Source organism: Taudactylus pleione, unplaced genomic scaffold (assembly GCF_031769625.1).
Source record: "Taudactylus pleione unplaced genomic scaffold, aTauple2 ptg000820l, whole genome shotgun sequence".
NCBI lineage: Eukaryota > Metazoa > Chordata > Amphibia > Anura > Myobatrachidae > Taudactylus > Taudactylus pleione.
Window position 1 is genome coordinate 2,642,827 of NW_028285222.1, and position 27,955 is coordinate 2,670,781.

Below are 27,955 nucleotides of genomic sequence, written 5' to 3' on the forward strand. Positions count from 1 at the left end.
ATTTATACATACAATTTTCATTCTTCAACTGCCGTATGGATGAAATTCAATAAAAGCCTATATATATATATATATATATATATATATATATATATATATTAATTAGAGAAAAAACCCCGGGGTGCACTCACCAGACTTAATAAAAAATGTTCTTTATTCAATCCATAGATTACATGGGAACAGCATAATGTCGATGTTTCGGTCCTACAGTATGGACCTTTATCAAGACTGGACTACAGTCTTGATAAAGGTCCATGCTGTAGGACCGGAACGTTGACATTATGCTGTGACATTATGCTGTTCCCATGTAATCTATGGATTGAATAAAGAACATTTTTTATTAAGTCTGGTGAGTGCACCCCGGGGTTTTTTCTCTGATATATCTGGATTTATGGGACTGAGTCCCATATGGGTTGGTCACCCTAGCGAGATGGTCAAAACATATCGTGAGTGCGGACCCATTTTGGATTTTATATATACATATATACATATATATATACATATATATAAAATACAGCAAGACAGCGGCACTCTGGAGACTTAAAAAAAGGTGCAAACAGGTGTCTTTTTTATTCTACGTTTCGGGGTCCCCCCCTTCCTCAGGAACACACACAGTGTGTGTGTTCCTGAGGAAGGGGGAGACCCAGAAACGTAGAATAAAAAAGACCTGTTTGCACCTTTTTTTAAGTCTCCAGAGTGCCGCTGTCTTGCTGTATTTTGCATTAAGGGAGTGATCTCCTCTGCTGAGGGCACCTGGAGCAGGTAAAACAGACCTACAGCGTGGTCTGCGGAGTGCCGGGCTTTTGGAACAGATTGTGTGTATGTGTATATATATATATATATATATATATATATATATATTAACAATACACATATATATAATATCCTTTATTAGGCAGTAGTTTTAAATCTGTGTTATATTGTCAGATAGTACTTACGGTGATGAGTCAAGATAACTGGAGGATTAAAAACCAGACTTACTTTTTTTTTTAATTCTCTTGGACATTACATATGTCCTTTTTCTACTTCAGGGTCCATAGGGTATCCACAGGATACCTTGGGGGTATAGGCGATGGCGGCAGACATCCAGGCACCACAGAGTTAAATTTTCAGCCTTCCAGGATGCACTGGGGTCCCTCTCTTATACCCCGCCCCCGAGCCTCAGGCCACTCAGTTTTCGTAGGTGCCTGGCCGGACCAGTCGCACCGTACAGAGGGGGGTCTTTTAAGGCCCCTGAATATTTCTTCGCAGCTGTGGCTGCACAACTAGAGTGCTCCAGCATAGGACAGTCAGTATTGACGTCCATGCTGTCACTCCTACACCCCGCCGGTACCAGATCGCCGGTACCGATCCGGGGATGCTGGTAGGTAGCTGGGGTCACAGCTAGCGGTGATCCCCGGCTACCTGGACTGTGGCCGGATGCACGGGGAACAAGGTAAGCGGCGGGGTCCCGCGGTGGGCACCCTCCGGTAACACAGTCCTGTTTGGTCCCCAGGCAGGGGGCTCCCTGGGGACCGGCTGCGCGTGGGGCCAGGTACTGATCCTGCGCCTTCCACTAGACCACCAGGGACAGCGGGCTGCAGCATGTGCGGTACAGCGCGGCGTCCCAGGGGTTGATAGCACGCCAGGGGTGAACGCCTTCCCTGTCTCACAGCCGGCGTCTCCCCCGCTGCACAGTGCCATTCCACAGCGGTCTGAGCGGGCTGTGTCAGCGCTCCTCCCCCGGGCCCTGCCTTCTCTCTGCTCCTCGGTGGCCATTTTCTCACTACATGTGCTGGGGATGGCAAACGCTGCTGGAAGCTGATACAGATGCCATTGCGGTCCGGGTCCCCCGCATACCTCTCCTTCAATTAAGGTCAGTGTATGCAGCACTGTTTCCTACCAGGCTCTGGTCTGTGTAGTTGATCGCAGTGCCTGTAATGCAGGATGTTATCTGTGCATTGTATGTGACTTAAATGCTAGCGCTGTTTGCCTGTACTTTCATTTCTAACTGTCAGCCTTTTCCTATCCCTGTTCTTCTGCTACAGCCCTTGCGGTGCGGTGTCGCAGGGTGTTTATTACCTCACAGTAAACATGGTTTTTCTGTGTGGGAGGTCACATACGCTCCGTTCACACTCCTCATGTCGGAAAGTGAACGAGGATATCCTCTTCCAGCTATAATGTACTGATATCATGTGCAGTTAGCGGAGGGATATGTAGACGCTGAGGGTTTATGGAGGGCATGTTGTATTATATATCACGCCCCATTTCTGTCACTGTGCCTGCACAAAAAAGGGGACCGCCCTCGGCTGGCTAAAATGCTTACAGCCTTTGTGGGCAACGCCCCCTGCGTTTCCCCAAGGGGTTATCGCAGCCTGTGGTGGTCTCATCACATGCAGGGGTCCCTGGACAGTTGATGGTACCCCAGTGTATCCTGTTTTTTGCCCCCCCAGGTCTCGCAGGAGCCTGTGTGGGTGAATTTATTGTCCAAATGGTATAGCACCTGATGGACGTTTTACAGGGGGAGTCACCATTTAGGCCTTCTAAACGGCCTTTCGGGTCTCAGACGGGTAAAGACATGACGTCTGATGACGGTGACATTATTGACTTTTTCAGACACGAGCCCCTTAGTGCAAAGGAGGCGTAGTCTGGGTCTAAAGTCTATATACCTGGCCTTCTACGGGCAGTCCGTGCGGCTTTGGTTATTACATATCCCCCGTGGCTAAATCCAAATATGCCTTCTTTAAGGATAAGGGTGTTGCCACTGTAATTCCTCTATTTGGTCAGGTGGATCATTTAGATGAGGCGTGGAAAATCCGGGTAAGCGGTTCCAGCCTCAAAAACGGTTGACCTTTTGCATACCCCTTTTGCGGATAATTACATTTCCGAATGGGAGTTACCTTTACGGGTAGATTCTCATGTTACACGCCTAGTGAGGAGTGCTACGTTGCCCATGCCCTCCAGGTCCTCTTTGAAGGAGGTTCCAGATTGCAAGGTGCAAATATATCTAAAATCCAATATTCCCTTGCTGGAGGGGCTTCCAGGCCGGCTATGGCCGTGTGCTGGGGGGCCAGAGCCATGGAACACTGAGTAGGTAACTGGATCTCTGCACACTGACTCTCCAGCAGAGCAGGTGGATAGTGGCAAATTCTCAGAGACTTTGCCACGTTCATAATGAGACGGTCTTACATATAGCCTACTCCTTTCCAGAATCTTCTCGGCAGCAGTAGCGGCTTGCCGCTCCCTGTGGTTGCGCTCTTGGAAAGCGGACGCAGATTCCATTTGGAAGGCTTTGCCTTTTACGGGACAAGTCCTGTTTGGCCCTCGTCTGGACACAATTGTGGCCCTGTAGGCAGCAGCTACGTCTGCGTGTCTGCCATCGGCTACAGTCCCATCAGGGTCTGGGACTTTGTCTTTTCGGCTCTGTGAGGCCAGGGTAAGTCTAAAATACAGCTTTCCAAGACAGTCAGTAGCCAGGAAATCTGCTCAGCCATAAGAACAGGCTTGGAGTACAAGACGTCCTACTCCCAAGTTGGACTATAAGCCTTCAGCCTCACGGGACGGGCCTCCTCTCGGGAGCCCCCAGAGTTGGAGGCCGGCTTCTCCAGTTCGCCCAGTGCTGGTGTCTGACCACCACGGACACTGGGGTAAGAGAAGTATTTTCTTGAAGGTATGTCCTTTCCTCCCGGTAAAAGCCTCCCAGAAGGTTTTTCGTTACAGGTCTTCTGTCAATTCAGGGCAAGGCCCTGTAATTTTTGAGGGTGTTACACTCTATGCTCCAGGCAGGAGTTATAGTACCTATTCCGTTGCCCCAAAGGGGAACGAAGTATTACTCCATCCTCTTTCTGGTACAGACACCCAATGGGTCTTACCAGGACATTCTCAACCTCGAATCCTTCAACAAATTCTTAAGGGTTCCTCGGTTCGGGAGAGGGACCCTGCATTCCATCATTCAATGGAGCCTGGGAATTTTGTGGTGTCGTTGGATATATTCAGGGTGACTACCTGAATATCCCTCTTTTCTTAGCACACCAGTGTTTTCCTCAGGTTTGCAGTGGTCGATAAGCATTTCCAGTTTCTGGCATTGCCCCTTGGTCTGGCCTCCGCGCCTCACGGTTTACCAGGGTCATGGTAGTTATGTTACCCTATCCGAGTGACCTCCTGTTGTTACCACGGTCTCCAGAGATACTTCAGTGCCATATGCAACGGACAATATCTGTGTTGCTACGTTAGGGCTGACTGATAAACTGGAAATGGTCCTCTCTGATTCTTCACAGAGGATGCTCCATATCCCAACATCTGAGGATCTTTGTGATTGAGGAAAAGATCTCTGCATTACAGGCAAAGGTACGCAGTTGCCTGCAGAGTCGCCGAGTGTCTATTCACTTGGCAATGTGGTTCCTGGGTTCCAGGATGTCGCTGTTCGACATGGTGGAGAGTACCCAGCTTCACTCTAAAGAACTTGATCCTCTCCGGATGGGATGGGTTGCCCCATAGGATAAAGTCAATAGGCTTTCCCCGGAGGTTTGTCTCTCTCTGGCCTGGTGGCTGCAGAAAGCTCACCTAAACAAGGGGCACCCCCTTTGGGATTGCGGACAGGGTCCTTCTGACGACGGACGCCAGTATCCGTGGCTGGGAAGCATGACGGGTCCACACTTGTTCTAGGGCAGGTGGACACCAGTAGTTTTTGCGCTTCCCATAAACATCTGAGGACTCTGAGCAGTATTCAGGGTTCTCCAGCATGCAGGACAGGTCCTCCACGGAAATACCGTGCAGGTACAGTCTGACAACGCCATCATGATGGCTTATGTAAACCACCTAGGAGGTTCTCAAAGTCAGGCGACACTAACAGTGGTGTCCCGAATTCTGGCTTGGGTGGAAGGCTATATCCCTGCTGTTCATTCAGGAATCCTCAGATGGAAAGCAGGCTTTCTCAGCCGTCAAGACGTGCATTCAGGGAAATGTCCTCTTTATCAGGAGGTGTTCAATCTTCTGGTGAACAAGTGGAGCCTTTCAGAGATGAGACTCTTCTGATAGACGTAGGTAGGTCCAGTGGACCTTCCAAGTTGTGTACCTCGTCCCTCCGTTATCCCTTCTTCCTCCAGTAATAGCAAGAAGGAGGCACGCTCCTGCTGATAGCTCCAGCGTAGGCCAGATGGCACTATTACTCAGATCTTCGGAGCCTCTCAGTTAACACTCCGAAGCTGTTGCCTCTACGCCCGGACCTGTTGTCTCAGGATCCTGGCTGATACCCAGACCTGGGTTGTCTGTGGTGGAGACTGCCCTCTTAAGGTCTAGGAGTTTTTTCCAGCTCTATAGTTAACAGGGGCTGTGTCCATGCTAAGAGCTCGGAAGTTTTTATCTGCAAGAATTTACCATTAGGTATGGTATACTTTCTTTCAGGTGTCGCCCTAGAGGCTAGGCTCCTCGGGTATTCCGGATATCCAGAGGTTGGCTTTCCTACAGGTGGGCTTAGATAACGGTCTTCGCCTTGCTTACCTCAAGGTGCAGGTTTCTGCCCTGTTAGTATGGTTTCAGTGTAGGATTGCTACTCTTCCTGATGTCCGCACCTTTGTGCAGGGTGTACGTTATATTCAGCATCCCTTTGTTCCACCTGTGGCTCCTTGGGATTTGGCTGTGGTCCTTAGGGCTCTCTGAGGACCGCCATTTGATCCACTGGGCTCAGTGGATTTCAAATGGCTTACGGCTAGGACTGTATTCCTTCTGGCTCTTAATTTGGCCAGTAGGATCTCAGAATGGGAGGCTCTGTCATGTAGACCTCCCTTTTTCTCATCTTTCCTAGGAACAGGGCAGTGCTTGCCTTTACTTCCCCAGTCCTGTCTGCTGGTGAGGCCTATTTGGCTGTGGTACGGGCGCTAAGAATTTAAGTTGACCGTACCAGTCCATTTAGGAAATCAGACTCTCGGTTTTGTCCTTTCTGGTTTCCATAAAAAGGGTTGGCCTGCCACTACGCTAACTTTGGCAGGATGGATTCACAGGTCTTCCTGTTCCATCCTCTATTAAAGCTCTTCCACTAGGTCTGTGGGTCCTTCGTGGACAGCTCGACGTGGCGCTTCAGCGGTGATTGGCAGCCACGTGGTCATCTGTCCATATTTTTGGTAAGGTATTATGATTTTGATACCTTCGCCTCTCAGGATGCTTCCTTTCGGCGGCGGATTCTCCTTACAGCACAGGAGCGTCCCGCCCTTAAAGGATACTGCTTTGGGACATCCCCAAGGTATCCTGTGGATACCCTATGGACCCTGAAGTAGAAAATATGAGATATGGTAAGAACTTACCCTTGTTATCTCTATTTCTACGAAGTCCATAGGGTTCCACAGGACTCCCGCCCTGTCGCACCTGTACTGCAGATGGGCTTTGATCTGGTCACCGGTTTCTCCGTCTCCTTCTGGTGAGAATGTGATTCTTGTGTGTTCCAGACTGTCTTCTCTCTCTTTTTTGCTCCTGCTCCGGCCTATGGCTTGTTACGAAACTGAGTGGCCTGAGGCTCGGGGGCGGGGTATAGGAGAGGGACCCCAGTGCATCCTGGGAGGCTGAAAATTTAACTCTGTGGTGCCTGGATGTCTGCCGCCATCGCCTATACCCCCAAGGTATCCTGTGGAACCCTATGGACTTCGTAGAAATAGAGATAACAAGGGTAAGTTCTTACCATATCTCATATTATTTCTACCAGAAAACAAACAATGACAACAAAATGTAGAAACAAATAATTCAATTGTGAAAACAAATTTTAATTTATAATAGAAATTTGTAATCTATCTTACTCTTCCCTTTTCTGGGTGTCACTGGTTACATTACGGTATAGTGGAAGTCCAGAAGTATTTAACATTTTGTTTCTTAGTTCCAACCCCTATTCCCTGCATCTGCCAGGAGTGCTTGATTTTGTTTAGGTGCCTGGGAGTTACTGTCTGAAGACTATGCACCCACTCCCAATCCTTGAGCCTCCGTTGGAGTTGGGATCACTGCTTGGTCTCCTGACAAGCAGTTGCCTGCCGACAGCCACAGCACTGGAGCACACTGTAATAAAGAGAGCTTTCTGTAAGTGCACCAGTTGTGGGGGCCTGTACCCAGCCAGGTTAGACTGCACGAAGGGCTTGATTCAGATAATGCCACCGGAGATTTGAATTTGTACGGGAAAATATGCAAATGTCGCAGCTGCCTGGATTTTTATTAAGACGCCCCACCGGCGGCTTTGCAGATTCAAGCAACCGCGTAGAAAGATGCAGCATCGATCTCAGTTCAGTGGATTATTGGACTTCCGAGTAATCCTATAGTCACGCAGAATGGGCAGATGAACTGAAACGCCAGGCTGGGACATGCCCCAAAAACTCTTGTGAAACATCTATGTTCGTGTGTCATCTTGGAGGTTTCCTCTGAGTTTGAGGATAAGATCTGTCATTTGGGTGCGGATGTTTTAATCCAGACAGATCAGCCAGCGCTGGACTCACTGCAGAAATTCCCAACTTTTCTTGGTTTAAGCTTAAGGTGAATCATTCAGTTTCTTTACTCTCCATATCTGCAGTATCTGGTTAGCCCGCCGTGGGTGAGGCCAGACTATTCCAGGTACTAAGAATTCTTTGGCAGGATAGCCTCCATTTCAAAGACGTCCAAACCCACCAACTAATTCCATCCCCTAAATTGGCACAGATCAGAAAGGCCTCCCTAAATCCATTTTTGTCTATTGGGCCTATCATGGTTTCTGCATGGGTAATGAAGCTGTTGGGGAAAAAGGATGATCAAGCTTTCCGAGGACTTACAGTCCAATAGACCAAGAGGAAAACTGCTTAACTTTGTTGAAAATTTCTAGACACCTATTAATACTTGGTTGATATTGCTTTGGATGTGGGTCATGTCTGAATAAAAGTTTGTGTCGGCAATCTCAGTGCAGCAGACTCTGTGGCTTAATTGCCAGATGTAGATTCTAATGCTGCATACATACACACATAAAGATTTTCTGTCAAACCATCAAACTAGTTGATTGGTTGGAATGAAAATCTGGTAACGTATGAAAGCAAATGACAATCAGCAATTTGCTCCCAAATGCCGGAAAATGGTCAAAAACTGTTGTTTGAACAAATTGTTTAGATCAAACATTTAACAAACTTGTCTGACGACCAAATTGCTGATCATCATTTACTCCCATACATTACCAGATTTTCATTCCAACCAATCAACTAGTTGGATGGTTGGACAGAAAATCTTTACGTGTGTATGCACCTTAAGACTGGGTAAAGATTATCTGTCCAATCATCCAACTAGTTGATTGGTTGGAATGAAAATCTGGTAATGTATGGGAGTAACTGATGATCAGCAATTTGCTCCTAAATACCAGAAAACAAATGAAAATTGTCGTTCAGACACGTTGGAACAAATTGTTTAGGTCAAACATTTAACAAACAGTTTTTGTCCATTTTCCGGCGTTTGGGAGCAAATTGATTGTCATTTGCTTTCATACCTTACCAGATTTTCATTCCAACCAATCAACTAGTTGTCTATACACCTCAAGATTATCTGTCCAACCATCCAACTGGTTGGAATTAAAATCTGGTAATGAATGTGAGCAAGCGACCATTTGCTTCCAAACTCTGGAAAACCGACAAAAACGATCATTCAGACAAATAGGTTAAATCAGTTTGATTTAACCAATTTGAAGGTTCATTTTTTTTGTCCATCTTCCAGCATTTGGGAACAAATAGTTGATGGTCATTTTGCTCCCATACATTACCAGATTGTCATCCCATCCAGCCAACTGGTTGAATGGTTGGACAGATAATCTTAGGATGTATGGCCATTTTAAGATGAAGCTGGCATTGCTTCCTCTCTCAGGTGAGTCCAGATTTGGTTCCCCAGCTGGATAAATTAATTTTATAGGCCACGGTGAGCATTTATTGCCGATAAATGCTCCATGACTTAGTTGGTGCAAGGGGTTATACTTTTAAAGGTTAGCTTATCATTCCTCGAGAGGGTCCAGCAAAGAGGAAGACCAGCTTAGACAGGCTTTCATCAGTTTCCTGGAAACCTGAGCAGTCAGCATGATGGGCAGCAGTGCCAACCAGGAGCTCCCATGAGGTGGGAAGCTATTTCTCTTCCAGAAACATTACTAATACCTAAACTCCTTGAAATCCCAGGGTAGAGTAGACAGATTGAAGATCAAGCTTGGAGGCCAGTAATAAAGGTTACATAGATCATGGCCATGATGACAGCTCATCTTTATTCCACAGGGTAACTACCTGGATGATCTTTTGATCATATCAAGTTTTCTCCTCTTTTCTTCATGCCCATATCATCATTCTGGGGCGTGTACTTCTACCGGAGGAAAACTGTTCTTGTTATGGGATTAATATAGTCCTTGTTGGCTCAAACATAGACATCTGTGGTCTCCATCTGTGAGCATATCCAGTATGGGCAGTTTAATTCAAGGGAGTTTCCGATTTAATTCATTTTGAAGCAAAACAAGTCTCCCAATCACCTGTACTGTCAGGTCATTAGGCTGTCCCTACGCATCAGTAAGTATCTTTGGTGGTAGACGGAAGATATTCTCAGTAGTCAGCAGCCTTTCAACATTTGGCATTAGATGCTGGTGACAATGGATAGCAGCCTGGAGTAACGGCCACTCTTCAGGCTTCTTTGCAAGGTCTTTTGTTCCCGACGGAGTCAAAACTTCGAATCAATATACTGGAGCTAAGGGTGGTGTTTTACGCCATCTTGAATGGAAAGGCAGTAAAAAATCTAGGCTGACAAAGCCACAACAGTGGCATCCCACTATTACCAGAGGTGCTTTGAATGTCTTCTTGCGATGACCCTCCAGATTATAAAACTGGCAGAGCAAAACATTCTGACCATAGTGGCGGTGTTCATTCTGGGCATAGAAAACTGGAAAGTGGATTTTGTCAACCAACATGATCCTTATGATCCTTAGATTGGGGAATCTGGTGTTGAAAAACTGGAAAGTGAATTTTGTCAACCAACATGATCCAACATGATCCTTAGATTGGAGAATCTGGTGTTGAATGCCTTTCTGACATTGTGCGTTTGACCCGTAAGTTCTGGTGGGGTTAAGGTTCCTCGTCTCTCACCTGGGCTGTCACATTAGTCAGTATTTTGTGATCATCATAGGTCTCCAGGAGGAGGTGGTCTTCTCTTTCATTGGCTATGGACAGGGCTTTGAAAACTTGAGTTTGGAGAATGAGTGATGTCTGCAAGACCTCTTGTTCCTTTGTTTGACCTTTAAGCAGTCTATTGCTAAGTGAATTACTTGTACCATTCATCAGGCTTAATATTGGGAATGAGCAAACATGTTCCTGATAATTTCAAGGCACTTTCTACAAGATCAATGATTGATCTGGTGGAGCAGCTGTGTAAGGGTCACCACCGAGTCCTCTGTTCATACATTCACCAGATTGTACAGGTTTCATGTGGTTTGCTTCCTGGGCTACCAGTTTTGGGAGGAAGGTGCTTTGTACTGCTTCCATTAAGAGAACTTACCCCTTCCCAGTGGCCTCCAATGGGATGACTAAGAAAAGAGTTATACTTCAGTTAAATCCATTTCCCCAAGTCCACAAGGGTACACTGGGTGCCCGCCCTTTTTGTTCTTGAGATTTGTTTGATGTTTCTTGATCACCAGCAGGTGTGAGGTATAAAGAGTTAGGAGCAAGAACAAGCTTTAAAAGTTAAAGTCTCTAAAACATTGATAGGTAGAGTCTGTTACATATACATATAATTGCTGAACATTCGAGGTATCGGGCACTTTCAGGGCATCTACAGAGAATCACTATGGTATTGTCCAAAGTAACATTTTGCACATCCATGGTCATGAGCGGCACTTCGTACTTACACCCCTTTGAGCTAAGGGGGACAGGCCGAGAGTAAGTCCTACCTAATAAGGGCTTGTACACCCGTGATGACCAGAATAAAGATAGATTTGCGCCTGTTTTGTAGGTGGATCACTCGCGGGTGCTCGACCCCCAGTGCTAAATGGATGATGAAGATGATGGTTGGCTGATGCCAATTGGCTTAATGCATCTGAATACCTCCTATTTATGATAATATGATAGTAATGTGGCTGCTGCTATCTATTCTGTGCGATCTATGGTCTCATCTGGTGTAACCCAGGCACATGTACTATTCCTTTGCGGTCATCTTGTTTATATGGCAAAATGTATCTATTTTTCGGGGCATTTAGCACTTGTGACTTGCAGTATCCTTCCAACTCTACATGACTCTCATGTTCTCCCTGATTGTACAGTACTACTGACTGTGTTGATGCTGTTTAAAGGATGATCATTATATAACGAAATAACACAATAATTTCACCACTTTGCGGTCCCTTCTGATGATGTAGATTTTTCTCTTTCAGGTGGGATTGTGAGAGGGGACGAGATTCTGGCTGTGAATGGGAAGATTCTGACTGATGTGAGGTTATCTGAAGCTCAGGCAACGCTGGCAAGAGCCTGGAATTCAGGAGGGGTATGTCCTGTACCCACTTAGACGTCTCTGTTATCTACCCCTGACTAAATATTGAGACTCTTACACGCTATATATGTGTCGTATCTACTGCCATTTATGTATATAGAAATGTATAAAATATAATCAATGTGTCTTTCTCCAGGACTGGATAGATCTGGTTATAGCAGTCTCACCGCCAAAGGAATATGACGATGAGGTGTAAGTACCCACTAGTTACTAATTGCATCTACAGTAACTGTCAGAACTGTTGGGGTTCTATGACTAGGGGGAGGGGTGGGGGTGTTAGAAATATGTATATACTTCATTACATAATACTTTTACATTACTATTGCTACGTACCTCCAACGGTCATGGAACATGAATGCAATTAATGTCCATAACATAAGCAAGGAAGGGATTCCCCGCCTCTCACCAATTCATTTCTTATAGCGCTTTTTTCATCCATCAGAGCCACGTGCGCAGACACAGTTACAGTCAGTGACGAGGCTGTAAAACCGTTCTTTAAATGACGTTACCATCTTAGACTATCTAAGTAGTTTGCAGCATTTGTTAATTTGGTTGTATTTCCATCATATTTACAGACCCTTCCACAGTAAAAATGCTGCCTAGATTCATTTTATGTTATATATATATATATATATATATATAATATATTTTTTTACTTTGAATAGCCAGTTTCATTCCTCTTTATGCATGGATTGGACATTTTTCTTCACTGTTCACTAATGGTGGGTACACACTGGGCGATATTACTGAGCGACTGCACGATTACGACATCGTAATCGTGCACAAATCGTGCACTTTTATGTCGGAAACGACCAGCGATGCGCACTCCCGCTGGTTGTTTCCGACATTGTCCATCGCCTGAACATGCAGCACAATCTGACGATAACGACAGATTGGCCATGTTCAGGAATGATGGACAGTGCCTGCACTGAACGACTGATCGTTCAGTGCAGACACTACAGGGGATCAGGAACGACGGTACGATTACAATGTCGTAATCGTACTGTCTTTCCTGATCGCCTAGTGTGTACCCACCATTACAAATCATTATCTCTTATCAAAATCTCCCTGGAGGGAAACAAATATGGCTGAAACGTTCACTGCTCTCAGCATGTCATGTGATGTCAGAGAGGGGGGGTTTCAAAGTGTAGACAGAGCTCAGAGGGGTATTTTATTATTCTGCTGTGGTTGCTATGCTAGTTCAGGATCTTAAATGATCAGTACAGTAGCAAAATGGTAAATATCAACTTTCAACTCCTAGCCTGCCACAGTGATTTATGGTAGAAACCACAACAACAACAAAAATACCAGGTTTGTTGATGACATTGCGGCTTAGACAGGTTTATTGAATTTGACCCTTAATGTCATCCACTACGATAAGTTCCCGAAACATCAGCAGGAATGCTCAGTGCACATCTTATTAGGCTAGGTGTAGCAAATAGGCAGAGCGACTTATTTGTCACTCAGCTCAGTGGCTGCATCGCTACCAGGGCCTGGTTTCATGTTCGTACGCAAATGCAATCACTCGTGGACCACAATTGCTATAATATGCTAATTAATCCCCCTGCCGTCCAGTGCATAGACACACCCACTGACAGTGCATAGACACACCCACTGACAGTGCATAGACACACCCACTGACGGTGCATAGACACATCCACTGACAGTGCATAGACACACCCACTGACGGTGCATAGACACACCCACTGACAGTGCATAGACACACCCACTGACAGTGCATAGACACACCCACTGACAGTGCATAGACACACCCACTGACAGTGCATAGACACACCCACTGACAGTGCATAGACACACCCACTGACAGTGCATAGACACACCCACTGACAGTGCATAGAGACACCCACTGACAGTGCATAGAGACACCCACTGACAGTGCATAGACACACCCACTGACAGTGCATAGACACACCCACTGACAGTGCATAGAGACACACCCACTGAAAGCATCTCGCATCGAAGGCAGATCAGACGGCCACTGGCCTGCCGAGTAAGTCTAACCTGTCGCAGACACAGCGGCTCTCCTGACACGCAGAGGGCTCTCCTGCTGCGAGGAAGAACGCATTGGCTGATTTATGCATGCCCAGAAAACATTGTTTAAACTGTCCTGACACGCCTACATTTCTCTAGCCACCCCCATTACCTTCCCCAAACGCGGACAACCTGTCACTCACTTTGTGAATGAATCCTTTGCGCGAGCTTATTAGCAATACAATCTCTAAGCAGTGCAGCCTATGCTCAGTGGCTAAAAATCACTCACTGGGCGGCATTCGCGATCAAACATGAATCAGGGCCACAGTCATTACTGTAGCTATGGATACCTGGTGACCCAGTTCATGGACGCACCTGGACGAGTTTGATCTGATCTCTCTCTCTCTCTCCCCCTCTCTCCCCCTCTCTCCCCCTCTCTCTCTCTCTCTCTCTCCCCCTCTCTCCCCCTCTCTCCCCCTCTCTCTCTCACCCCCTCTCTCCCCCTCTCTCTCATCCCCTCTCTCCCCCTCTCCCTCTCTCCCCCTCTCTCCCCCTCTCCTCACACTCCTGTTGAGCGATGCACAGTGATATGCTATTTTGCGATTAACTGTCCTTTCAAGGATGAGATATTAGCTGGCGTTTTAAAATAGATTTATCGTCTTACACTTTTTCCTAAGCTGTAGCAGTAAATTCTCTGCACAGACTCCTGTATCCTGAACCTTTCTTGTCTTTTCTCTGTTCAGCGCTCCAGCAGACAGGGAGCTGTTTGGGAACAGTGATTCTGTGTATAGACCAGGCTTTCTGCTGCAGCCGCAATAACTGAGAATAAGGAGACGCAGGTTACAATGTGATATCTGCTCGTATCGCATGGTGCAGTGTGACGGATGATGGAGATGTCATCTCTGCAAATATTGCATGGCGCAGTGTGATGGTAGAGACGCAAGTTACAACGTGTGGTTGCATGGCGCAGTGTGACAAATTATAAAGACACGGGTTACAGTGTGTGATCTCTGTGCATAGATATGTGTTCTCTGTATAGCTGGGTACACACTAAACGACGCGTGTACCCCCCCCCTCCCCACCAACATACCAGGGCCGGCCAAAACGTTTGTCGCGATCTACCTGTAGCTCACGGAGCTTCCCGCCAATAGATCACAACCAACTGACTGCAGCTACTGGAAATGCTGGTCTCTGAAGCGATCAGAGACTAAAGAACCCTGTGATCACTTCAGTGGCCAGCGTTCCCAGTGATGCAATGTGCGGGTGCGCAGGTGACATCATGACGCCACCTGAGTCGTGAGGAGCCTGCGCACTTGCTGGATCTAGTTAGAGCGTCTATGCGGGAGTGAAAGCTGGAGCGCTGACGGCGTCAAACGATGCCCAATGTGAAAAGTAGTAAGTACTGCCCAGGGGAGTGGGGCCTGTTCTACACTGGGAGGTTGCTGCATTACTGGGGACCCTGCATAAAGAAAATTACTGAGTTCACTGCATGAGGGACACTGCATAAGGAACTCTAATACAGGGGGCATTGCATAATGGGCACAACTACAGGGGGCATTGCATAATGGGCACAACTACAGGGGGATTGCATAAGGAGCTCTAATACAGAGGGCATTGCATAATGGGCTCTAACAGGGCCGCCATCAGGTGGGGACTGCCGGGACTCCTGTACCGGGCCCGGAGAGAGAGTAGGCCCGGCTGACAGCGGTGAGGAATGCACCGGGAGGCGGCAGGCAGGGAGAAAGCATCAGCGCTGGGGCATTTCAACTATGGACTGGAGCAGGCCTCTACTGATTGGCTGCTGTTCCGCTAGCTGTGATTGGCTCGTGGACGGCTCCATAGTTCAAATGCTGCAACGCCGCTGATACTCGCGGCCGGCTCCAGTCCTTAATTGAAAGCCACAGCACTGACGCTCTTTCTTTCTCCCTGCCTGCCTGCCGCCCGTTGCATTCCTTGCCGCAGCCCTCTCTCTCAGGACAGGAGAACAATGAAGAAAGCAGGTATGCTGACTCTGCCCTGTGCCCCCCTCTCTTGTCCAGCCAGCCTTCCCTGCACTGTTTCCCCAGTCCAGCCAGCAGTCTTTCCTGTGACCCACCCCCCAGTTCAGCCAGTCAGCCTGCCTTGCCCTGCCCCTCCCCCAGTCCAGCAAGCCAGCTAAGTCCAGTCAGCCTTCCTTCCCTGCCCCTCCCCCAGTCCAGCCAGCTTGCCTTCCCTGCATTGCCCCTCCCCCAGTCCAGCCAACCTTCCCTGCGCCCCCTCCCATGTCCAGCCGGCCTGCTTGTCTTCTCTGCCCCACCCCTACTTCCCTTTGCCCCCCTAGTACAACCAGCCTTCCCTGCCCTTTGCCACCCCAGTCTACCCTTCCCAGCCCATTGCCCCCCCCTTGTGCAGACTTCCCTGCCCTGTGCCACCCCCCACCATGCCTAGCCATTCCTGGTTTACGCACCAAGTGAGGCAACACCCCTGATGTAGCTCCACCCACATTATCCACAGCTCTGCCCAAATCTGCCCTATAATCGGGGGGGGGGGCAGAAGGGGGGCTGCCTATTTTGTTAGTACCGGGCCCCAGAATTTCTGATGGCAGCCCTGGGCTCTAATGAAGGAGCATTGCATAATGGGTACAACTACAGAGGGAATGGGCACAACTACAGGGGCATTGCATAAGGGGCTCTAATACAAAGGGAATTGCATAATGGGCTCCAATGCAGGGGGCATTGCATAATGGGCACTACTACAGTAGTCATTGTATAAGGGGCACTATGGGCATTGCATAAGGGGCACTACTACAGTAATCATTGTATAAGGGGCGCTACTATGGGCACTGCTACACTGGGCATTGCATAAGGGGCACTACTACAGTGGGCATTGCATAAGGGGCACTACTATGGGCATTGTGTATAAGGGGCATTACTGTATATCGTAACATGAATAAGGGACACTACGATGTCGTGTAATGTGAATAGATTGTGCTGCTGTGTGGAGTCATTTGAGTTGGGGATACTATGTGTGATTTCGGGAGGACAGACCCTATATCCCTTGCTGCAAGACCACGCCCCCTTTTGCATACCACGCCCCTTTTTCGGTCTCTGTAGATCACGAAAGGATTTTAGTTTTAAAAGTAGATCACCGAGTCCAAAAGTCTGGCCACCCCTGCATTAGACGATCCGGTGCCCAACTGCCCGATATATATGTCGGCCCCTGCCGGATTGCGCTGCATGGGGCCGCCAGCCTCGTTGTCACGTTGGGCTGCATGTACTGCAGGGCCGATCTGACGATGCGGCTGAGGACCCCATGGGAGCGTACACCACACAACATAGTGCATACACACTTGACAATTTTGATGGTTTGAAGTTCCAAAATCGCCGGAATCAGGCAAATCGTTAAAAAAAATCATCTAGTGTGTAAGCACCCTTAGTACCGCAGTGCAGATGGAAAAGAGATTACACACTATAATCCACATTTCTATTGCATGGTGCATTGCGACTGACATAGACTACAGTTTGATATCTAATATGGCATTTATAGAGAGGTAGGTTACAGTTTGATATCTAATATGGCATTATAGAGAGGTGGGTTACAGTTTGATATCTAATATGGCATTATACAGAGGTAGGTTACAGTTTGATATCTAATATGGCATTATACAGAGGTAGGTTACAGTTTGTTCAAATTTGCAACCCTTTCTATCCCTAACACGACCTCCCTTAAAGATCTGACAGATACTAAAGCTGGAAAACTTCCTTAAGACAATTTACTCTAATGCAGAACTATTGCCTGCCCAACCCTAGCATCTGCTTAGGTGGCTAAGGCTATCGGATGATGGGCAGATTCCCTTGAAGAGGGTCTCCATTCTGGTGTCCACAGAACGGAGTTGTTGTCTACAGTGGAATATATCAGGGAAGCAGGCTCCTATCTTGTCAAGGTGGCCATTGACACAGATATTCTAACCCAGGGATTCCCAACCACGATCCTCAAGGCACACAGGCATTCCAGGTTTTAAGGATAGCCATGAGCACATGTGACTTAATTAGTTCCTCAGTTATTTTGATGTAACCATCTGTGCTTAAGCATGGATACCACTAAAACCAGGATGGTTGGGAATCACTGTTCTAACCGCTAAGGCGTCGACTTACATGGTGCAGTGTGACGGATGGTAGAGACATGGAGGTTACAGTGTGTTCTCATATCACATGGTGCAGTGTGACGGATGGTAGAGACATGGAGGTTACAGTGTGTTCTCATATCACATGGTGCAGTGTGACGGACGGTAGAGACATGGAGGTTACAGTATGTTCTCATATCACATGGTGCAGTGTGACGACGGTAGAGACATGGAGGTTACAGTGTGTTCTCTTATCACATGGTGCAGTGTAATGGATGGTAGAGACATGGAGGTTACAGTGTGTTCTCCTATCACATGGTGCAGTGTGACGATGGTAGAGACATGGAGGTTACAGTGTGTTCTCCTATCACATGGTGCAGTGTGACGATGGTAGAGACATGGAGGTTACAGTGTGTTCTCATATCACATGGTGCAGTATGATAGATGGTAGAGACATGGAGATTACAGTCTGTTTTCATATCACATGGTGCAGTGTAATGGATGGTAGAGACATGGAGGTAACAGTGTGTTCTCATCACATGGTGCAGTATGATAGATAGTAGAGACATGGAGGTTACAGTGTGTTCTCATATCGCATGGTGCAGTGTGACGGATGGTAGAGACATGGAGGTTACAGTGTGTTCTCATATCACATGGTGCAGTGTGACGGATGGTAGAGACATGGAGGTTACAGTGTGTTCTCATATCACATGGTGCAGTGTGACGGATGGTAGAGACATGGAGGTTACAGTGTGTTCTCATATCACATGGTGCAGTGTGACGGACGGTAGAGACATGGAGGTTACAGTGTGTTCTCATATCACATGGTGCAGTGTGACGACGGTAGAGACATGGAGGTTACAGTGTGTTCTCTTATCACATGGTGCAGTGTAATGGATGGTAGAGACATGGAGGTTACAGTGTGTTCTCCTATCACATGGTGCAGTATGATAGATGGTAGAGACATGGAGGTTACAGTGTGTTCTCATATCACATGGTGCAGTGTGATGATGGTAGAGACATGGAGGTTACAGTGTGTTCTCATATCACATGGTGCAGTATGATAGATGGTAGAGACATGGAGATTACAGTCTGTTTTCATATCACATGGTGCAGTGTAATGGATGGTAGAGACATGGAGGTAACAGTGTGTTCTCATCACATGGTGCAGTATGATAGATGGTAGAGACATGGAGGTAACAGTGGGTTCTCTTATCACATGGTGCAGTGTAATGGATGGTAGAGATATGGAGGTTACAGTGTGTTCTCATCACATGGTGCAGTATGATAGATGGTAGAGACATGGAGGTTACAGTCTGTTCTCATATCACATGGTGCAGTGTGACGGACGGTAGAGACATGGAGGTTACAGTGTGTTCTCATATCACATGGTGCAGTGTGACGGACGGTAGAGACATGGAGGTAACAGTGGGTTCTCTTATCACATGGTGCAGTGTAATGGATGGTAGAGACATGGAGGTAGGTGTGTTCTCTTATCACATGGTGCAGTGTAATGGGTGGTAGAGATATGGAGGTTACAGTGTGTTCTCATCACATGGTGCAGTATGATAGATGGTAGAGACATGGAGGTAACAGTGTGTTCTCATATCACATGGTGCAGTGTGACGGATGGTAGAGACATGGAGGTTACAGTGGGTTCTCTTATCACATGGTGTAGTATGATAGATGGTAGAGACATGGAGGTTACAGTGTGTTCTCATCACATGGTGCAGTATGACAGATGGTAGAGACATGGAGGTTACAGTGGGTTCTCATATCCCATGGTGCAGTGTGACGGATGGTAGAGACATGGAGGTTACAGTGTGTTCTCATATAACATGGTGCAGTGTGACGGATGGTAGAGACATGGAGGTAACAGTGTGTTCTCTTATCACATGGTGCAGTATGATAGATGGTAGAGACATGGAGGTTACAGTGTGTTCTCATATCACATGGTGCAGTGTGATAGATGGTAGAGACATGGAGGTTACAGTCTGTTCTCATATCACATGGTGCAGTGTGACGGACGGTAGAGACATGGAGGTTACAGTGTGTTCTCATATCACATGGTGCAGTATGATAGATGGTAGAGACATGGAGGTTACAGTGTGTTCTCATATCACATGGTGCAGTATGATAGATGGTAGAGACATGGAGGTTACAGTGTGTTCTCATATCACATGGTGCAGTGTGACGACGGTAGAGACATGGAGGTTACAGTGTGTTCTCTTATCACATGGTGCAGTGTAATGGATGGTAGAGACATGGAGGTTACAGTGTGTTCTCCTATCACATGGTGCAGTGTGACGATGGTAGAGACATGGAGGTTACAGTGTGTTCTCATATCACATGGTGCAGTGTGACGATGGTAGAGACATGGAGGTTACGGTGTGTTCTCATATCACATGGTGCAGTATGATAGATGGTAGAGACATGGAGATTACAGTCTGTTTTCATATCACATGGTGCAGTGTGACGGACGGTAGAGATATGGAGGTTACAGTGTGTTCTCATATCACATGGTGCAGTGTGATAGATGGTAGAGACATGGAGGTTACAGTGTGTTCTCATATAACATGGTGCAGTGTGACGGATGGTAGAGACATGGAGGTAACAATGGGTTCTCATATCACATGGTGCAGTGTGATAGATGGTAGAGACATGGAGGTAACAGTGTGTTCTCATATAACATGGTGCAGTGTGACGGATGGTAGAGACATGGAGGTAACAATGGGTTCTCATATCACATGGTGCAGTGTGATAGATGGTAGAGACATGGAGTTTACAGTCTGTTCTCTTATCACATGGTGCAGTGTGACGGATGGTAGAGACATGGAGGTTACAGTGTGTTCTCATCACATGGTGCAGTGTGACGGATGGTAGAGACATGGAGGTTTCAGTGTGTTCTCATATCACATGGTGCAGTGTGACAATGGTAGAGACTTGGAGGTTTCAGTGTGTTCTCATATCACATGGTGCAGTGTGACAATGGTAGAGACTTGGAGGTTTCAGTGTGTTCTCATATCACATGGTGCAGTGTGACAATGGTAGAGACTTGGAGGTTTCAGTGTGTTCTCATATCACATGGTGCAGTGTGACAATGGTAGAGACTTGGAGGTTTCAGTGTGTTCTCATATCACATGGTGCAGTGTGATAGTTGGTAGAGACTTGGAGGTTACAGTGTGTTCTCATATCACATGGTGCAGTGTGACGGATGGTAGAGACATGGAGGTAACAGTGGGTTCTCTTATCACATGGTGGAATGTAATGAATGGCATGGGCTAAGATCACAATGGCCGGGAAGTGCTTTGGACTGTTGCCAAGTTTTTCATGTGTATCCCTAAAAGGTGTCCTTGTGGAGACGTCATTCATATATTTAGAAATAGCTGCAAATTTAATTTATATGACTTCAACAGCTCCAACATATAGTAATTTGCGTAGGACAAGCACATCTTATATCTCATAGTTCTGGTAATTTAATGAATGTCCTGTGCCAGTAACCTGCTTCTATGTTGCAGTAATACATTAAATACAGATGAGAAGTGGCCCCTTCTACCTTACATGCACCTGTGCTTTTGGCTCCCATATCAGGTCACAGTGAAGTAATAATGTTACACATTGTTTATTGACGAGTATCTTTATGATCGGATCACGCAATCAGACTTTATCATATCCCCCATCAGTGTCTGATTTTCATCACGTCTATTGGTTTTCTGTGTAACAGAGAGAGCACATCCCTCCCATCCAAGAGACTGCACACCCCATCCTGAGACGCACACAGACTCCTCCTAACCTCCCTGGGCTGGGGTACATAAGATTGGGATCCTTGGATAAAGCATTTGTCACCCCAGTGGTCCCAATACAAAATACTTAGGGCCGAATTCAATTAGGCTGCGAAAAATTAGTTTTCGGCGAGACTTTTTCGCCGATGATGTCATTTTCGCCGATTCCACATCCCCATATTCAATTCCAGTCACTTTTCGCAGGTTGCAGAAAGTCAATGCAAAGAAACCTCCGGTAAGTTTTCACCTATGAATAGATGTCGAAAAAAAGTTCAAAATTGGGGTTTTGGGGTACAAATGAAAAAAAACACCCAGCACCCATGGGACAGCCCCCCTAAGGATAACCCTGTCAAAACATTTTAAAAATACTTCAGGACACCCCTTTCGTTTTGGGTGACAAACTTAAAAATTAGCGAAATAGACTCCAGGGGGGGTCCCCAAGTATTCCCCAGGTTTTTTTGATTGTAAGTAGTTGCAGCAGGTGGATTTTTCACGTTTTGTAAAACTTCACTTTAGCAACTACAAAATATGCTACCCCCTATTTTCATGTACCCCAAATTTGATGGGACTAGTTATTTTCCCCCCAAAAAAACCTCCTAAATGCTATTCTTCACCACCTTCTTAAAAAACGCTATATAGTCCCGATTGAGACCATTTAAAAACCCCAAATACCTTCAGCAGGGCTATTCGGGGGGTATCCAGAGTGATCCCAGCCATGTCAGAGAATCTTTTGGGGGGTATCAGGCTGATATCCCCAAAAATGTTTGTGTTTCACTTGGTCCCGTTTTCGCGGATTTGGAATGGAATGCGGGGATGCGCGCGATACTTTTTCGCCGTCAAAACTTCCCATGACTGCGAACAGTACGGCCTCAGACTTTTTGCTCCAAATTGAATACGGGTCTTAATGTTCATTGGTGGCGTTGGATTTACAATTAGAACAGTGGGGGTCATTCAGACCCGCTCGCGAGCACAGGACGCTCGCAAGCGGGTCGATGTTCCCCCACTGCATGCGCACGACGGAGGGAGCTCCGTCGTGCGCATGCGCGAGACCCGGGTCTCGCACCAAAGGGGGCGTGCTGTCGATGTTGATTGACAGCATGCCCCCTTTGGTGGGCGTGCCGGGGGCGTACCTGCCAGACGGAGGCGTTCCCATGGGAACGCCTACCGTCTGAAGCCAGCCCCACTGACATCACTAGTGATGTCAGTGGGAGTGATTTTGGCTCTGATAGAGCCAAAATCACTCCAGGGCTTGCGGCAGCGAGACCCTACCGCAGGGTCTCCGTCGCAAGCCCGATGGTCGCGATGGTCAAGACCATCGCGACCATCATCATGGACGCTCGCATATGCTGTGGGTGGTCACCCAGAGCTATGCGAGCGGCCAGGAGGCCGCTCCATTTTCATGGAGGAGGGACCTGATTCAGAGCGAGCGCTCTGGTCAGAGCGTCCGGCTCTGAATCAGGCCCAGAGTGCGGTCAGATCAGTTGTGTTGTAAAATTCTACATTAAACCACCTGCAGATTGTTTTATCTAAAAAAGCTATTTTTCTGTAACCCTGCAGTAACACTGACTGTCACTAGGTGGTGCTACGTCTCCTGTAACAATAATTTTATATTGTGCGAGAGATCCCTGGATGAGTCCTCACCTTGGCCCTCATTCAGAGCCACTCGCTATTTGCGGTCGTTCGTTCTAAAACTAGGGGTGGCTATTCAAATTAACCGTTCGCTGTTTGCGGTCTGTTCACGCCTCTATGTCTGAACGAGCGAACAAAACTTGCGTTCATTTTTTGGAAAAATACGCCCCCCTGGCCGCTCGCATCCTACGTCATGTCCGCTATTTATTAGATCGAGTACATCGACAAGGGTATGAACTGCTCGCTATTCTTGGGGTTGGTGTTTGCTACCACAATTTTGCGAGCAGTTCTGACTATAAAATAACCCAGTGACGTGGTCCATGACGCTGCTGTTTTAAATATGCACACCCATAAAACGCCCGTTTTGACCTTTAAGCACGCCTGCGTTCTGATTTCCCCTCCCCATTTTCAAGCACCTTCCCCTGTTACCACCCACATACGCCTCTTTCTGTCACTCAAAATAGCAGGCATTCGCTATTTTGCGAGCACATGAATTTCGGCCGCACTGACTGGTTAGCGCATGCGTATAACGATCCGTACGCATGCGCAGTTGGGCTAACATCGCTTGGAACGAACGAGCGGCCGCTTACAAGCGGCTCTGAATCAGGCCCCTTGTTCTGTGATACGTGTCCTTTATCGATGTACCATTATCACTAGAAGAATCAGACCTTGTACTAAATATAGTATATATGTCTTATGGACCATACTCCATATGGAGATGGTAGATGAGGGGAAATGTATTGCATGAGATGTAGTAGAGGAAGTGGCTGTGCTCCCGTGTAATATTCCGCGGAACATGTCGGTGAAATATACTCATATAATACATAATAATATAATATGTTATGTTGGCACAAATAACTGAGGCGAAATGCCACTATAGTTCTACGTATTTATGCTACATTATGCTGCAGCCAGGGGTCCATGAATCCACTCGGTATCTTTTGATAAGCTACTGTACATACTGTGATTTGGGATTTATGGTTGTCAGATGCCTAGCAGCAGCGCTAATCTGTGGACAGGACCGAACCAGCGCAGTGGGTGGCGCTGACTGGATTTCATGGATTTGTCCCATCTGAAGCAAATGTGGGAGGAGTTACAGATCAATACAATTCCCAGCAAAACTCATCTGTGTAATGATCTCTTTCATCCATGTGGGGGACTCTGTGGAGACCTTGGGGTGTTGCAGCTCAGCCAGGAGTGTGGGCCCTCTAAGTTTCAGCACTAAGAGGTGTATGCAATATGAAACGTAAACTTCGCTGTTGAAGTTTACGTTTCATATCGGAGCTTTTACCTGCGTTAAAGTATCGGGCGCGCGCCCGCTTATCCCTGTATTCAATATGAAACTAACGAAAACGGGAGCCTGCGAAGTTGGATTTGCGTAAATTTACGAAATTTTCCTTAAAAAAATTGTAGGACCCCCCTAAAGTTGTAAAAACATGGGGGATCACTATGGGTACCCCCGTTTTAGCCTTTAAATGAAAGTCGGGGATTTAAATAGCCGCAGCAGGTGTTTTTTCCCGACATTGAAGAAGTGTTGCAGAAGAACACTTAGGTTATTTTTTTCGTTTTTTTAAGTGGTCCCATCAAATTTGGGGTACATGAAAATGGGTACTAGCATATTTTTAAGTCCCTAAAGTAAGTTTTTAAAAATTCTGCAATCGTGCACCTGCCGCTATAAATCTATTCTAGAAAACACCCGCCGCATACTCGCAGAATAGCCCTGAACCTATTTCCCTATTGTTAAACAATTGTTTCCCTTTTTGTTTTGTTTTTTTCACCCCAATTTTTAAATACATTTTTTGGGGTGTCCCTATTTTTTTTTTTAAACTTTTTTTGACACAGTTCTTTTTTAAATGTCATTCCCAGGGGTGCAGGCTATTTTTTTTAAGCCTGCACCCCTAAACCCCAATTCTGCACTTTTTTTCGACACCTATTCAATGGTGAAAAGTTATCTCTGTTTTTTATCAAAGACTTTTCGAACCTGCGAAAAGTCTTTGAAATTGAATACAGTGTAAAACTAAAACCTGCGATAATGACGTCATAGGTGCGATATTAACGCAAAAACTGAGTTTTCGCTCCCATATTGAATACCCCTGTAAGACTTAAGACACCTCCACCTCTGTGACCCTCTGCTGGAAAGAAGCCCGTGCTTTCATAATGCTCAGTGGGTGGCTTTTCTGCCTATGACAGCAATATTCACTCAATGTACTTTTTAACCCTAATATCACCACAGTGGTTCGGGATCATCTGCACAGTGTTGAGGCTGTGAAGTGGGATGAAGAGGTACCATATTGCAGTACTTCCACCGGCTGCCCTACCTGCTTCCTATATGGGATGTCACCACCCATACAGGTAGAAACCACTATTCCTGTGGTGGTGCACAGACTGCCAGAGGCGCAGCCTGTAGTAAAGCGGCTCGCCAGCAGAGGGCGCCGAGTCTCACACCACAGTGGAACTGAGCTGGGTGCAGTGGTGGGGAGGGGTCCAGACCTTGCAGGGATCTTGGATGTGTCTTGCAGGTTCTCTTTCTTCCTTCTAGATTGTGTGTGTGAGGATGAGATCCCCTCGGCGGGTGCTGCAGAATTCCCAGGGAACAAACCTGTTCACTTGAGCAATGTGCTAGGACAGAGCTTCTTCAATCTAGTTCTCAGAACGCACTAACAGTGCATGTTTTCCTGGTCTCCTCACAGATTAACAAGTGATAAAACTAGAACCACCTGTGGATCTTTGAAAATGTGTTAATGTTTATACCTGTGTACCAGTAAGAGAATGTGTCCTAAGGACTGGATGTGAAAAGCACTGCACTAGGGTAGGGGTCCTTGGGCCCAGCAGCAGCTCCACATGATGAACCAGCTTCGAGTAGTCATACTTGGGCTCACTGTCTTCTCTTATTTGGAGTGGATATTGGAGTCCACTATTAGGACTCTTTTGCTTGTGAGAAGTAGCCATGAGTTGCTTCAATCACAGAAGGGGGGGGGGCATCAAACTCTGACTTTTACTCCCAGGAGTTTGGAGAAGTGAGAAAATAATTCTGATCTTGAGAACTTCTCCTATTTTTTAGGCTTTATTTATAAGACAGGGGGAGTTTATTATGTAGTGCAGACCTTGGATCAGGTGCTAAACATTCAGAGCACAAGGCTATAGGTATGTTGACAAGGTGGTTGAGGACCTGTTTAAGGCCAGAAATCCAGTTTCGGCTAGGTATTATCGCAGGGTGCGGAATACCTGTCTTCTACTGTGGAAGAAGGAGTTTCATTATCCTAGAAAAGTAGTCTCCTACTTTCATCCAGATTAGAACAGTGTGGTTCCAGCCTCAGACCCCGGTAGGTCTCTGGAAGAAAAGCACTCTCTATCTTTGCTGGTTGTAGTTGTCGGCTGAGGTCTTGGGTTCATAGAACTTGCGATGCGCGCAGGATGGAGGATCTTTGGTCCTCTGGTATACACAAGAGGTCTGGAGTCCAAGCAGAACAATACTGGGCAGATTTATGGTTCTTATCTGTCATCAAATTCTATGTATCTATATACTGTAGGGTTGAGGTTACCGAAAGGTTAAAAAAAAGTCCAGACTAGATGGGCCAAGTGGTTCTTATCTGCCGTCAAATTCTATATTACTTCAGTAACTTGCCAGGTTTGCATTGGAGCAGTAATGTGTTAGAGTAATGTGAGGGCAGATAGACGAGTGCTTGCTGGGTGGCACAGCATGGCTCCCTTGGCTGAGCAGCTATGCCTGGTGGACACAAGGTGTTTTTTTTTTAACCACACATTTTCTAAGGTGAAAGTGTTTGTATGCAGGGACATCGCCCCCCCTCACCCGACTGAATGAAAGAGAAATCAGGATTTTTTTTGTGAAGTTAATCCGTTCCTCTTGGTTCGCTGGAGGGCGACACTGGGTACCTGCCCTTTTACACTTTATATCTCCTTTTATGTTTTTATATTAGGATTGGTTAGTAAAAAACAACCCGATATTATATTATTTTCTTACACGATGTTCTCATGCCGTTTATCTCCTGCTGACATTTATTTATCACTGTGACCACATAAAGAGAGATGAATACATAACACATGTCCAGCCGTCCAGGCAACCGAGTGCTGAATGTGTAATTCTATTTAATCGATCCTCGTTCGTCTATTGACGTAAAACGCTCTAAAGTGAGTGGTACTGTGCATGTTTATAATGATGATTTATGGTTTGGGAATAAATTCAGTTTGTAGCTGTAGAGAATATAATTGCTTGTTTACAAAGCTACGAGTCTGGGCTTCAGTTATTGTATATAATATAAATATATTTGTGTACATAATCATTTATTGCTATACATACCAGTCTGCTGACCAATAGCCTACTTTCATTTTTTTAAAGGACATTATTTTAAAGAGACATCTCCAGAAGATAAACTGTGGGTCTTCTACAATGGAGCGTGGCGGAGATGGAATGCCAACTGTACGAACGCCATATTGGACAGAGACAGTGACTCGTTTCCGTCATGCGCCTGATGTCCCCTGTGTGTGTATAGAGGCAAAGGTGGACTGTAACATAGACTGGGGGAGTTGATGCGATTCACAATGTCCCCATTATCAATATATATGTAATTATTATTCATCCTAATCTTCAGTATTAATTAAATATGTAAATTAATCCATATATATATATATTTTTGCTTGACGTTAGAAGAAAAAAAAAAACACGCACTGGGCCGGATTCGATGACGCACGCAAGCGGGCAAATCTTTCAGCCTGTGCGTGCATCCAGATGCCAAAAGACGCAGTGTGTGGCAATTTCAGTGGGCATTTCCGGGTGGCAATCGGGGTGACTTGCCTGAACTGTCACGGTCAGTGATTGCGTTTTTTTTACCGCAGTTGCACTGACGCAGGTGACCATGTTCAGCCTCCATAGCGCTGGTGCAATTTCTTATTGTGTGACAGATGGGTGCGTCTTAATACGCACAGCGGTGGATTAGCGCCGCAGCTGGTGGGTGCGGCC

At 46.5% G+C, this 27,955-nt stretch overlaps 1 protein-coding gene across 1 annotated transcript in view; it reads left to right on the forward strand.

The window, feature by feature from the left end:
* USH1C (USH1 protein network component harmonin) overlaps positions 1-27,616 on the forward strand; it is a 126,302-nt gene extending 98,686 nt beyond the window's left edge. Inside the window, exons 25-27 of the mRNA XM_088458270.1 lie at positions 11,357-11,466; positions 11,609-11,664; positions 27,335-27,616. Coding sequence (XP_088314396.1) covers positions 11,357-11,466; positions 11,609-11,664; positions 27,335-27,347 — 179 coding nt within the window. The 3' untranslated portion in view covers positions 27,348-27,616. The remainder of the gene's footprint in view (positions 1-11,356; positions 11,467-11,608; positions 11,665-27,334) is intronic.
* Positions 27,617-27,955: the final 339 nt, after the last annotated feature.